This window comes from Onychostoma macrolepis, chromosome 17, assembly GCF_012432095.1.
Source record: "Onychostoma macrolepis isolate SWU-2019 chromosome 17, ASM1243209v1, whole genome shotgun sequence".
In the NCBI taxonomy this organism is placed as follows: Eukaryota; Metazoa; Chordata; class Actinopteri; order Cypriniformes; family Cyprinidae; genus Onychostoma; species Onychostoma macrolepis.
This window is the reverse complement of record NC_081171.1, coordinates 18,935,526-18,949,689: the sequence shown is the minus strand read 5'-3', so window position 1 is coordinate 18,949,689 and position 14,164 is coordinate 18,935,526. Positions and strand designations below refer to the sequence as shown.

The window sequence follows — 14,164 nt, the reverse complement described above, 5'->3', positions numbered from 1 at the left end:
TGACTGGTTTTGTGGTCCAGTGTCACATATATTTTTTATTTGAAGTACCCCTGAGATTTTAAAATAAAGATTTTAATGATGAAGTATCACATTTGCATGTTCATGACGTGCAGGTAAACAAATAAAATATTAAATTTTTTCAGTAAGTGTTTTGATTAATTTTAAAATTATTTGTTTTAATTTAACATTTTTTATGATTTACTTAATTATTAGCTTTTCATTAAACTCATAAACCCCTTGCAGTTCCTTCACAAACTCAGTTTTGGAAACCTTGACGTAATATAATATGTAATGCACTTCATGTTTTTAATAACAACAAACTGAATATATCTTCTCACTCTTTGTATGTTAATATGGTACAAGATTATCTTATTTAAATCAATGTGAAAAACGAGATAGCTCAAAAGTAATCTAAAAGTAATCTGATAATATTACCTAAATTGTGTAATGTAATGGATTACGTTACTAATTACATTTTTTGTCATGTAATTTGGAATCAGTAACGGATTACAATTTGTAAGTAATCTACCCAGCTCTGGTTAGGCCTAGGCTAGCAGAGTTAGCAAGCAAGATCTGTTGCTGCTTTTGTTAAATATTATTTTCATCTTTCTATAAAAGGTAGGTTTATCTTTTTCTTTTTTTTTTTTCCATGATTTGGTAACATGTCCAAGAAGTAATCCACCTTTAAACAAGAAAAGCTCATCTTCCCAACACACTAAAGACTGTTTGAGGTATGTTACTTTGCTGTTTATTTCTTCAAAGGTTACTTTAATAGCCAAAGTGAACAGGACCAGTGTACTGAGGTAGGCCTTAAATTTTACATTCCTATAACATACAATATTCATAAACATCTTAACATGCATTACAATTGTGTATTAGTATAGGCTACACATATATATATATATTTTTATATGCTTCCAATAATTGCCTAATCAGATAAATGAAAAGAAAAGACAATATTGGCAAATACTAATATGTTATGTACCCTTCACAAATACTGAGTGTCCTCGTAAGAAATTTAGCAGCAACATCATTTGGTAACTTTTTGTGGTAGTGTGTCCCAGAAATATCTAACTCTAAAACTACCTTTAAAAAAAGATGACAAAGAATTTTGGCATTGTCATTTTTCTTCCTGTTCATTAATTCTTGACATAATTGTATCAATATTAATTATGTTTGAAGATTTTATTATCCATCATAAAATCAAAGTACAATCCCTAAAAAACTCCCAAAACATAGAGACAGAAGCTTTTTTGGTAACACTTTAGAATAATGGTCCGTTGTTAACAAGTAACTATGCAGGAAGTAATAGGTAGTACTACATTAACACTTAACATAATACTGTTAACTAATAGAGAAGCAAGATTAACTAAGCAGTAAGTAGTAACAATTTTAGGACAAAGGTAGTTCCTTATTAAATATGTGATAATTATTAAATAAAAATATCCTCATTGAGAACTACTTGTGAACTATGACCAATTAATAAAGAACAACCAATTAATTACTGATCACAACAGTAACGTCTTAAAAGTGAACAATTGGGTTCTTTGTGGAAACTAATTTATGAATATGATTTCCCCCAAATAAGTCAGCTACAGTTTAAAATTGTGACTTCTACTCTTACCAAAGGATGGATGTTTTCTGTTTATTTCAAACAAAAACACAGAATAATAATACAAATAATTCATTTAAAAATGTTAATAATTAGTAAGTGATTGAATTAGTTAACAATTATGAGCTCTAGTTTGTGTCAGTTCAGTATTTTAGTGACAGTAGGCTGGGGAGGACTTTTCTTGAATATAAATAATGATGTTCTCTTGACAAAAACAATTCACATCCTTAATGAAGGCATCGACTGCATTTATATTGTGTTAAGCACAGAACTGCATATTCCAGATTACAGTGTCTGGTAAAATATCACTAGTGCCTCACACAAATGTATGACTGTACACTATGTGTCAGATATAAATATGTTAAATAACTTATTAATTACCGAGTGGTTAAGGTGTTTTTCACTTTAAAATAATGGTCCAGATCACTAGTAGTTCCTGCAAGCTGACAAGCTAACTGTTGAGTAATTAGTGAGGGGTTCATGTATTTTTCATTTTAAAGCTAAAGTGCTACTAAGGAACTACTAGTGATCTGGACCATTATTTTAAAGTGAAAAACACGTTAACCCCTCAGTAATTACTCACACGTAAATTAATAAGTTATTTAACGTTTTGTATCTGACACATACTGTACGGTCATACATTTGTGTGGTGCACTAGTGATATTCTACCAGTAGATCATCTGGAGTGGGATACATATTGAACTGACATAAAACAGAGTTCATAATTGTGAACTAATTAAATCATGAGCTTGTCAGCATCACTTCCTAATTATTAAAATTATTAAGTGAATTATTGTTTTTATTATTATTCTGTGTTTTTGTTTGAAATAAACAGAAAACATCCATCCTTTGGTAAGAGTAGAAGTCACAATTTCAAACTGTAGCTGACTTATTTGGGGGAAATCATATTCATAAATTAGTTTCCACAAAGAACCCAATTGTTCACTTTTAAGACGTTACTGTTGTGATTAGTAATTAATTGGTTGTTCTTTATTAATTGGTCATAGTTCACAAGTAGTTCTCAATGAGGATATTTTTATTTAATAATTATCACATATTTAATAAGGAACTACCTTTGTCCTAAAATTGTTACTACTTACTGCTTAGTTAATCTTGCTTCTCTATTAGTTAACAGTATTATGTTAAGTGTTAATGTAGTACTACCTATTACTTCCTGCATAGTTACTTGTTAACAACGGACCATTATTCTAAAGTGTTACCGCTTTTTTGTTTGTTTTTCTTGTCCCACAACCATGTAAACATAATATAAAAGAGGAGTTTGAAAACTGCTGATCATCTAAAAATGTCTGATTATCAGAAATGTTTTCAATCTAAATATTTTTTGTTACATACATTTCATAGAAAGTTATGTTGATATGTTGGTATAATCCTGGGATTCATAGCTTCTCTAGGGTGTTAATGAATAATACAAATGTGTCAGACAATCAGTTTAGCAAATTTGACCTAAGACTCTTCATTGTTCATTTCCACATTTAATTTGTCAGTGGCAGTTGAGGCCAAACCTGATATTGCCAAGTGCAACGTGTTCCTGGGTCAACATCTTTGTTGACCCTGGAACAACATTGTGATTAACCAATCAGATTTCAAGAACCAGTTTATAATTTTTGTGAAGTTTAGGATTATAATCAGTGTTTGGTGCTTGTACATCAGTGTAATTCATCTATCAGTTCCTCAGATTTTAGGGATTACTCATGGGTAAGGTTAGGTTTAGGTGTAGGAATATGGTTAAGATTATATTTTTGGATTAAAATGTTGTTCCAGGGTCAACAAAATATGTTGACCCAGGAACACGTTGCACTTGGCAATATCAGGTTGTGCGGCAGTTGAGCATCATGAATATAACCTCCAAAGAAAATATAACACGTTCTAATCAGTTGTTGATTTTGACAGAATCCAGAGTTCCTTAGCTTTTCTACAGTATTTTGGTCTTGTTCCAAAAGGAGGAAAGTTTTATTGAAGTGTTTATAAGCAGCTTTTCTTATTTTGGCCTTTTTAAATCCCTAACATTTAAAGTTTAAAATTGACTACAAATCACAGTGATGCCAACTCCAAGACAAAAGAAACGTGACTTTTAGATGTTTTTCACTGTTTCCATAGTAATAAGCTATGGAAGCCAATTTCTGCTATGGAATAATAATAATAATAAAAAAAAGGTAATTGTGAATTTTTATCTCACAATTCTGACTTTTAACTCACAAAATCCGACTTTTTATTCATAATTCTGACTTTTTACTCACAATTCCGAGTTCGCATCTCGCAATTATGACCTTTTTTCTCTGAATTCTGAGTTTATATCTTGCATTTCACCACAGAATAAAAAAACAAAAAAGGTAATTGTGACATGTCTTACAATTAACTATCATTTCATTTCAGTTGCAAGGTTATATCTCACAATTCTGATTTTTCTTCTCAGAATTGTGTTTATATCCTGCAATTCTGAGTTTATGTCTTGCAATTCTAACTTTTTTTTTTTCAGAACTGCAAGAAAAGTCAGAATTGTGAGATAAAAAGTCACAAGTACCTTAAAAAAAAAAAAAAAAAATTCTGAGGTAGAAATAGGCTTCCATAATAAGCAACTTTGAACATCAGCAGAAATCTGGTCATACAAGAGAAATAAAGTTACTGTTTAGAAAGAATAACAGAGAATGTGGAAAATCTCTTGAAGGCAATGACTCATGAAAAAGACGCAAGTCTCTAAAAGAGGTATTAGATACAGTTTTTATCAAAATTCATGTGATCTCCATAAGATGAAAACCTCCATTGGCCTCTCGTAACTCCTCTTTCTTGCGAGCCTGCACCAGGGAAAAGACCACCGCTGCGAGGGTGTTTCTACCGAGAGAGATCCCTCTGCTGGTGTTTCTCTCGGTGTAACTTGAGCTTTGTTCCCGACTGCTAACAAAGTACGTGCGGACCCCTCCCCGCTGTTCGCTAACCCCTTTGACGTAGATATCTCCTCTAAGCTGTAACACAAATCCGCGGTCAGCCAGGATACGGCTTGTGCTCTCTGGGACCTGAATGCGCCCACTGAGCCCTGTGCTGTCCATTCGGCTGGCAAGATTCACAGTCATGCCCCAAATATCATACTGGGGTTTAGTGGCGCCAATCACCCCGGCGACTACAGGCCCATGAGAAATACCTGTATGATAGAAAAGTTGTTATATCCACATTAAAGTTGTTTCAGGAGAAGAGCAAGTTACAACACTTTTGTTTAAAAAGCATTTTCTTTTGGAATAAAATACATCAGTTGCATACAATAAAACCAGGCAGGTGCATCAAGAAAGTAAAACGGGTTCAATATTGATTTCATGTTGGCCAAAGAACTATGTTCTAATTTTAAATTGAAATTCAAATACTGTATTATTGTTATAATAATCTTAATGGTCCAATCCAATCACATTAAAATCATACTGATGGTCTTGTTTAAGCTCATTAGTGTGTCTGTACTGACTCCGAGCAGGTGAATTACTTCCCTTCATAGCAAGTAGTCCTCAGACATGCACAAGTGACAGAATCAAATCAAATCAAATAAAGAAAATCCTATTTAAGCTGGTGTGTTAATTGGCAGTATATTTTTGTGTATTATTAGTAGATGTTAAATAAAAGAATAGCTTAGTCTTACCGACACGCAGCTGGAAGTTGTTTGAGGTACGTTTGTTTATTTGTTTCAGAGTTTCTTGCATGGCCAAAGCGTATAGAACCAGCGTACTGAGGTGAGCCCACTCATCTTCACATTCCTATAAAACACACATTAATAAAATTGAGCCTTAATTTGTAGAAATGTACCTTTTCAGTTACTACTTAATTATTTAATTACTAGTTGTATTTATGAATTTGTAGTATTCATGATTATTTATTAATACTTTTTAATGCTTTGTCTCGACCGGCCTATAATAGTTGCCTATAATACTATTAGCAACACTGGCTGATATTGATATGGTCACTGGTATATATCATGCATCTAGTTATATTGTCAGGCATAAATGTCAAATGTAGCACACACCTGTTTTTCAGGAGACAGGCCAGATGCAGCCATGTAGCAGCTACCAATGGTTTTGATTTTCTCTATGTCCTGGAAGTAAGGTTCTTCCAGTAGCTAAGGGGACAACAGGGAAAAAGACTAAGCCTGTCTCTGAAATTTCTCACTATTACAATATCTTATGATAAAGAAGTGAGCATTTACACATTTGAAATACATTCCATTAGTAACATCAGAGCTGTCCAAGGCTTAGGCTTTGAGGACATTTGGTACTAACAGGATGCTGCACAAATCCATGTACCTCATCAAAGTCAGCGATGATCTCGTTAAGAAGATGCAGACACTCCACATCTTGATGTATCAACTCTTTCTTCTCGTAATAATCTGTAAAGCCTGGAATGGAAGCAAACATCACCCCAACTCGCTCGTAGGATTCTGAGAACAGGTCCTTGGAGCCAAAGGATTCACACAGAGAAAATTAATTCATTTATGCTTATGGATTAATGAAAGTGTTCCATAACTACTGAAATGACTGAAAATAGCCCTGAATTTGAAACCAAATAGCTGTATAGTTTTATGGATAATTTAATAACTTATATTATTATTTCTTATTTTCTGACCAAAATTTAAACTATTAGGATATATCGTCAATAATCCATGCAACTACCTCATTATTTCGGTCTCTCCCAAGAAAGTGGCGAGCGACATGGGCAGGAAGGATGTTGTACAGCAGACACTCGTTATGCTCCCTCAATTCCTTCATGTCCTCCACTTCCTGTCTGGCCTGAAGACGCCATAGGAAGTCAAGCCTGGCTGTAGTTTCTAACTGTAGGAATAAGCAGAAATAATTTCTTTAATCATACTGAAATAAAGCACAGATAAATATAAAAACTTTTTTTTTTTTTATATAATAGGATAATTATAAGTGGTGGTTTGATTATTATTTACTGGTATAATTCAAAATAAATATTGCTTAATTGTTAAATAAATATGTAATGATTTTATATTATGTAAATCTAGAGTAGGACCATACTATATAATGAATTAATAAAATATAATGAAATAAAAAGCTTTTAATTGAATACCTGTCTGCTGTTGTAGAGGACGACCACAACAAACATGGCCATTAGCAACACAGAAACGCCTTTGCGTCTGAGGTATTGAGATCTAGGCAAAACACACATATATACAGTATACATGAGAGGATCCACAACAATTCAAAAATCCACATTTTCTTATACTGTATACTTCAAAACTCAAAAAGGCTCATTCTTAAATCACTGGATTGTTGATGTCTAATAAAGTCAAACACTGTACCATATTCAGAAACGCTGTATGATATGACCTCTTTGATAAAACAATTCAGATATTGTACCTCTGAATTTGGCCATTTTGGTGTTGGCGGATAAAGAGCATATGGAAGGCTACCTCAATGAGGTATGTGTAAACTGCAATGACTAACATAAGTACTGCCAACTTCAACAGACAGCTGAGCCTCAGGAACACAGCACACGTCACCATAGCCACCACACCACTCAAAACAAAGAACTGCAGAGAAACGGGCAGATTTACTGTATTTAGTGGAGTCACTGATCATGAAATGGGGTAAAATTAGGATGGCTGTACCAGAATAAGCTTTATTGAAAGTTGTATTCAGAATGCATCTACTGTACCTCAGGATGGGTGCAGATGTTTACTGGCCACTGTGCACCTTGTTCTGAGTTCTTGTTACTTTCTTCAGCCTCTCCAACTGTGTTGCACCACAACTGTATATATGTATAAAAAAATGATAGACAGGTTAAGAGTAGCATATTAATTTGGCCCAAACAACTATAAATTCTGGCACTCACAATATCACAGGAGGCCACACCAAAGTTAATAGCAATAGCGGTGAGTGTGAGCAGGTTACGGATGCCCTTGGTTTCGTGGACCCAGCAGCACAGGTGCTGTAAGTATGGTGGGGAGCACTTAAATTCCTCAGCCAGTGTTACCAGAAGCAGAAGCACGTAGACAAACAGGAATACTAGAAACTGGATTACCATAGGACAGATTCTGTGGGACAGAACATTATTGAAAATGTAATACTACATTTCAAAAATCAAATAAGGTGCACATTGGGTATTTGAAAGGATAGTAATAACTTACTGTGGTGAAGGGATGAGGGCCTGAACAGCCATGATGAAGAGGAGCATTAGGAACGAGCAGGCCAAGTTGGACTTGAACATCTCATCTCTCATTTGAGAAAACTGAAAGTGCAAATTTTGTGTGAGCCTATTTATAAGCAAAAATGCAATACAAAGTATAAAAGCTGTTCCTTGGCAGTCCATACCTTTCCCTCGATGTGTCTGTCTTTGAAGACCAGTGTGAAGGGTGTGATGTGTTCTTTGCGCATTCGCTCACTACTGCGCACCTCGATGGCTTGTTTTATTCTCTTGTTGATTTCTCGAGACCCGGCACAATGAGGAGTAATCTGATTGGGCAGCTGCACCAGAGAGCCATTGGTGAAAGTGGCTAAAATCTAAAAGATGACATTACAAAAAACACTGCATGTATTTCAAATGAAAAAAAAAACAACAACAAAAAAACTATAACAATTATTAATAGAGAAAGATAATGGTAATTGGTTTTCTTTTTATCATACTGATTGATATTGGAATGTAAAGCATTTCAAATTATTTAGACAAAATTGTATAGATTTATTGTTATAACCATTTATTGGTTATCAGACATAACATGAAAATAATCATTGGCAGTCAAAATTTAAGTATCAACACATTCCTTATAAACAAACATTCTTAATTAGGAACTGGTGTTTACTGTAATATTCTTACATTTGAAGTCTATAGGGCAAGGTGCAGAACCTTGATAAATGTTAGCTATCTGCTAAGTATAGTCAATGATTAAAAAATTATGTCTGTAACGCATAACCATGAACAGTAGTTCCACCATTAATATGATAATTTAGACAAATTGATAACTCAAATAACATATTTTTGCCTTGCACATAGACCTATGTGTTAAAGGGACAGTTCACCCAAAAATAAAAATTGTGTCATCATTTACTCACCCTCAAGTTTTTCCAAACCTGTTTCTTTCTTCTGTTGAGCACAAAAGAATATATTTTGAAGAATGCTGGTAACCAAACTGTTGCCCGTAGCCATTGGCTTCCATAGTATGGAAAAAACTACTGCAGAAGTCAATGGCTACCGTCAACTGTTTGGTTACCAACATTCTTCAAATGGCTTTTTTGTTTGGGTGCTACAGAATCAAAAAAACTCACACAGGTTTGGAACAGTTTGGTTTTACAAACAAGAGACTACTTATAAATTATTTTCTAATGTAATGGACCATGCCACTGATGCTGGTGATAAAGTTACTAAAGTATTCACTGAATAACATAGTGTGGCACTGTTTAACAGATTTAATAACTTTACATCTTATGACTAACTAGAGAGGGCATTCAGATCTAAGGAAGGTTTATGAAGCCAACACAGACTCACGCAGTTCATTCCAATGATGTTATCAAAAGGAAGCTCAGCACTCCATGTCGTCTCATCTTTGCTTGTCCTCCGGACTTTAGGGGGTTCCTTGGCTTCCTGTGGCATATGGCAGATCAGAAAAGTGTCGATCTTGTGTTTGCGTAAAAACTCATTCCGCTCATAGCCTCGACCTTCTTCTGTCTCATATACTCCCGCTAGACAGTCCAGGGTCGCTTGTGATATATGAATCCTCCTATTATTATACAATTTGATTTATTATTTTAATATCAATTGTATTCGGCTATACATATGACCATGATAATGATCTGTACTTGCCCTGGGAGTCCTCCAGCCTCTAGCATGTTGGCAACATCTACGTCCCAAGACCACACATCAAACTGCCATTTCTGCAGACCCAAAACCCCACACAGAACCGAGCCGGAGTGGATGCCAATGCGCATGTCCACATCTCTCTTCAGCTCCTTGCGTACATAACTGACAAAGAGAGAGGGAAGCATAACATCATAATCTCTTTTGTTTTCATCAGCAGAATTTTACTTAAATTGCTATTGAGCATCAATAAAAATATTCCAAAATATCAGGGGTGTCCAATCCCACTCCAGGGGGTCAAAGTCCTAGTTCAGCTCTAACCTGCCCCAGCAAGAAGTTTCCATTAATCCTGAAGACCTTGACTAGCTGGACCTGAACTTTGCAGGACAATGGACCTACAGGAGCAGGATTGGACACCTGCAAAAGATCTATGAAAATGCAATGTTTTGATAGCAACACAGAGCAACTCATTGGAGGAAATCAATTTATGAAAGGCTTACTTGTAATCTCTGGACATTAAACTGGGAGAAGGAAAAATAGATAGTTAGATAGTTGTACAAATCACGTAACATACACACCGTATAGTGTTGATCATTGCCAGACCCATCTCCACACAACAGCGAGCATGTGCAGTTTGGGGCTCCGGGACCCCAGACACACAGTAATAACAATCTCCAAGAATCTTTATCCTCATGCAGTGATTCTCCTAAAATATCGAAAGATATTGCTCAATAAGCTTCCAACATTATTTTTGACACTAAAACTAATAGTGATTGCCATGATATTTGCAGTTCAATAGCTGCAATAAAGTGTTTTCTAATCTCATACTTTACACTACAGTAAGACATTGACTATATCCCTTTTCTCCAACTGCCTTTGAAACTCAAAGGTTAATCTTTCTCACCTCGGCAAGGCGATCAAAGCGACCGAACAGCTCATTGAGTGTGCGCACCAATTCCTGAGCTGACATGGTCATGGAGAGAGTGGTGAAGCCTTTTATATCAGCAAACAGGATACTGAGACAAGACCACATACATTTTCATTTCATGCACCATTCTTGCAACCTAAATGTACTAGAAGATAGTACTGCACAGGTAGCTACATGTACCTGACATCTTTGTACTGATGAAAGTAGCTCTTATGGAACTGTTGAGGAAGCAATTCGTCATCCATAGCAGTCATATCACCAATCATCTCCGTAGCAATAAATCGAGGAAGAATGGACATCACCAAGCGCTCCTAATGCAAAATGATTCCTCTTTTCTTCCTCAGAAGTTTCATATTAATGATCTATAAATGTCTTTTTAAATCAAGAATCTCAAACCTGTCTCTGGTTCTCTCGTTCCATTTTTACTCGTCCTTCGATGCATCGCCGTGTCTCAAGGAATGCCTGCCTTTGGGCACGGTCCGATAAGTAGTGGATGAACAGCCCTGCGGTATTCATACCCATGTACAACAGACCTTTTGCAAGTAACTGAAAGAAAACCGAGAGTAAAAGTTAGCACAGTTTATCAAAAAGAAGACCAAGTACAACTCAGTAGATGCATAAAAAAAGACTGAAACTCTCATGGACTGACTCCATATTTCGAGGATAATTCTTGTGATGATCTTTGATTCCAAAGAAGCATTGACTTCCTTTTACTTTATGACATCGAGGTGAGAACCGAAAGTGAACTTTGATGAACTTTGATTGAAGTTTGATGAGCTTTGAGCTTGAATATGGAATCTTCATTACCTTTCTTACAATCGCTGTGTCATTGTAGTTCCTAAGGGGGTCCACCAACAGGTGCAAGGCAGCAGTGAAGAACCCTATGCAGATGGACCATAGTAGAGGTAGGGGCAATAGCGTGTAGGTGGCAAACAGGGTGAAGAGAACATACCAGGACTGGTCCTTCTCCAACCCACATGCCAAACCACCCAGCGCATGCACAGTCTGGGACAGCCAGCTTGCCAGCCCAGCATAGCGCAGGTAATCTGGAGACATCAATCCTTTACAGGTCAGAACTAAGACACATATGACTGCTCCAAGTCCCATGAAGAGCCCAGCCAACCATCCTCGTTGAGAGTCCACCAACTCAGGGGCCACAGCCAAGTGGATGAAGAGAATATGGAGTTTGGTAAGGATATCAATGACATTAGTGACTACAAGGGAAGTTCGGCGCTGACCAGATGAGTGCTGCTGGTACAGATGCTCGAGATCATGAGATTTAAACTTGTGGTGGAGAACCGGAAGGAAAATTCCACGCACCGTGGAGCCCCAGCTTACGAAGAAGTCAGCATCACAGAACGAGTCTGTGGACTTCCGTGTGCAGGTGGAGTTGCGCTCTCGTAATGGATGGATGCGGGCTGCAGAGGAACGCCGCTTATGCATGCCTGCACTGCCCCGTGCAGCTTTGTTACGAATCTGCCTGTTGATGTCATCGATGTAGGCATCGGTAACAATGATTTTTCGAGAACTGGCTGTTCGCCCCTCGTGGTGCATTCCTCGTTGGTCGATTATGTGACGTACTGCATTCTGCCACATTAGCTGCTTGCGTTTCAGGCTGGGGGAGGGAAGCGCAGCTGGGCATACCTTAGGCGGAACAGTGACTTCTGTAGAACTCAAAGCCATAATCTGAACCTGATATGAACAGGCTTTAGATCCCAAAATTCAACTCAAGACCTCAATCAACTGCACAAACCTGAAAGAAGACAGAAAAGAAAAAGATTCAATAGTCTGGAATGGATGGGTGTCTCAGAATGAAATCCAAAAACCCCCCATACCCTTAAAACATACGTAATACCCCCAGTCTACCTCAAAAATAAGTTTACTCCCACATATATCCCCAGAATTTAATCAATATGACTATATTGATTAAATTATTGATTGCATGCAATGTGCGCAGTAAACTGAATATTAAAATAAGGAATGTTACTGCAAAAAGTCAGACTGTCAATCCAGAATGATTTGCAGAAGACATAATTGATTTAAACTGTGTATAGACATGCAATAAAAGTAAAAGTAAATGGAAGGATACTTGCCATTGATGTGGTGCTGCAAGCTTGATAAATCTTGTAACAATGCAGGCATCTGCTCCTCCATGAACAATAGCCCAGTTAAACTGATCCAGACCCAAGCAAGTATCTAAAACGGTACATTCTTGTCCCTCAAAGGTGGGATACTCGGCAGCTGAGTGCAGAATGAGTCTTCTTTGACAGTTTTCCCATCTGCCATGCCATGCACCATAACTATGCTTTGCTTTGCATAGTTATGTAAATTACTTGTCCTGATACCGTCCAACCATGTTATCCGTCACCCCGCCTTAAAAAACTCCTTGACATTGGATGAAGCCCACCTCAGTCCTGTCTGCGGCTGACTGACTCAGTTTTAAGTAGCGCTGTCTTCAGGTAATGAAGTGATTGCTCAGCCAGATGGTCTGAAAAGCTGTCCTGACCCTTCCGAGAGGTAGCAGAGCACAATCTGCTGAAGCTTATCCTATAGAAGAATCCCGACTCTTGATGGAAATGTTTAGAGGCAAATATAAGTGGACTTGAACTCCACACTGAGTCAGTGACAAAGGGGCCTGGGCTCTAATGCACATACATACAAACACACACAGAGGCAGTAATAGGTTGAAATATATGGGATTATCTACTCAGCAAAAGTGCACGTGATCCATTAAGGCCTCGTGGTCACAGCTAACAGGATAATGTCTGTGACAGGTGAGTTTATGTGTGGAGGTAATTGCTAGATTAAAATCTAATTGCTCTGAAAATGTATTTTTGGAAAGCTGTTTATTCCATTTTTCAAAAAGTTGATAAGTCTTAAATATATATATATTTTTTCACAATATTTACAGGCCATCTTGCTACATTGTTAGACTATATATATATAGAGTAGATATGTATAGACTAGTTATTGTATGCTAGTTATTATAATGAGAAAAGGTGATCGTTTGTCATTAGTTGACATCTGCTCTTGAGCAGACACAGTGCGGGTTTTAGTTAGCAGGCCAGGCCGCTGATTCAGGGAATGTGGGAAGTAAGCTGGATAAAGTGCTTCTCACTGATCTGGTTAACAACAATTTGTGCCAGGTCAGAAAGTGACTGAACCATCTGTTTCCTTTAAAACACATAAATGATCATGCTTTTTACTTGAGTGGATGACTTGAGCCAAATAAGGTTGTGTTGACTTTACCTGCTAACTTAATTTTTACAGTATTTATGTAATACAACAGTCTAACAGCCATTTACACTGAATGCGTTTTTGCATTCCACCATACTGCTTTTCCATTGTTTTTCTACTACCCCAATTCCAGAACAGTTGGGATGTTTTGTAAAATGCAATAAAATCAAGAATCTGTGACTTGTTATTTCTTTTTAACTTTTATTTAATTGACAAAAGTACAAAGAAAAGATTTCCAAAGTTTTTAGTGATCAACGTAAATGTATTTTGTAAATATGAACAAATTTTGCTTTTGACGGCTACAACACATTCCAGAAAAGTTGGGACAGAGGCAAAATTATAGAAAAAAAGGTTATAGAATATTCAATATTTTGAAACAGTTCACAGTAAGCAGGTGAACTGGTAATAGGTCAAGGTATCATATTTGGGTATAAAAGGAGCATCTTTGCAAGCAAAGCTGGATCATGGCTCATCACTTTGTGCCAAATTTCACAAGAGAAGTGTCAAAAATCACATTTCGCAATGCAAAATTTCAAAGAATTTAGGTGCGAAGGTACTATTGACATGGAGGCATATATTGG

The 14,164-nt window shown here is 36.6% G+C and overlaps 1 protein-coding gene across 4 annotated transcripts; it reads right to left on the bottom strand.

Moving 5' to 3' along the window:
- Positions 1 to 4,182: 4,182 nt before the first annotated feature.
- si:ch211-132f19.7 (adenylate cyclase type 8) lies at positions 4,183 to 12,085 on the bottom strand. 4 transcript variants are annotated; one of them, XM_058750339.1, is made up of 18 exons: positions 11,154 to 12,085; positions 10,743 to 10,892; positions 10,527 to 10,657; positions 10,323 to 10,434; positions 9,997 to 10,124; positions 9,425 to 9,583; positions 9,110 to 9,341; positions 7,939 to 8,127; positions 7,755 to 7,855; positions 7,460 to 7,661; positions 7,283 to 7,375; positions 6,985 to 7,157; positions 6,695 to 6,776; positions 6,277 to 6,435; positions 5,911 to 6,057; positions 5,634 to 5,726; positions 5,253 to 5,367; positions 4,183 to 4,769 (listed from the first exon to the last, which is right to left on the bottom strand). In XM_058750339.1, the coding sequence occupies exons 1-18, from the start codon at positions 12,027 to 12,029 to the stop codon at positions 4,363 to 4,365; spliced, it is 3,549 nt and encodes a 1,182-aa protein (XP_058606322.1). In that variant the 5' UTR covers positions 12,030 to 12,085; the 3' UTR covers positions 4,183 to 4,362. The 4 variants fall into 4 exon arrangements, with proteins under 4 accessions (XP_058606322.1, XP_058606323.1, XP_058606324.1 ...); XM_058750340.1 differs by having other exon boundaries at positions 7,072 to 7,157; XM_058750341.1 differs by having other exon boundaries at positions 10,527 to 10,564.
- Positions 12,086 to 14,164: the final 2,079 nt, after the last annotated feature.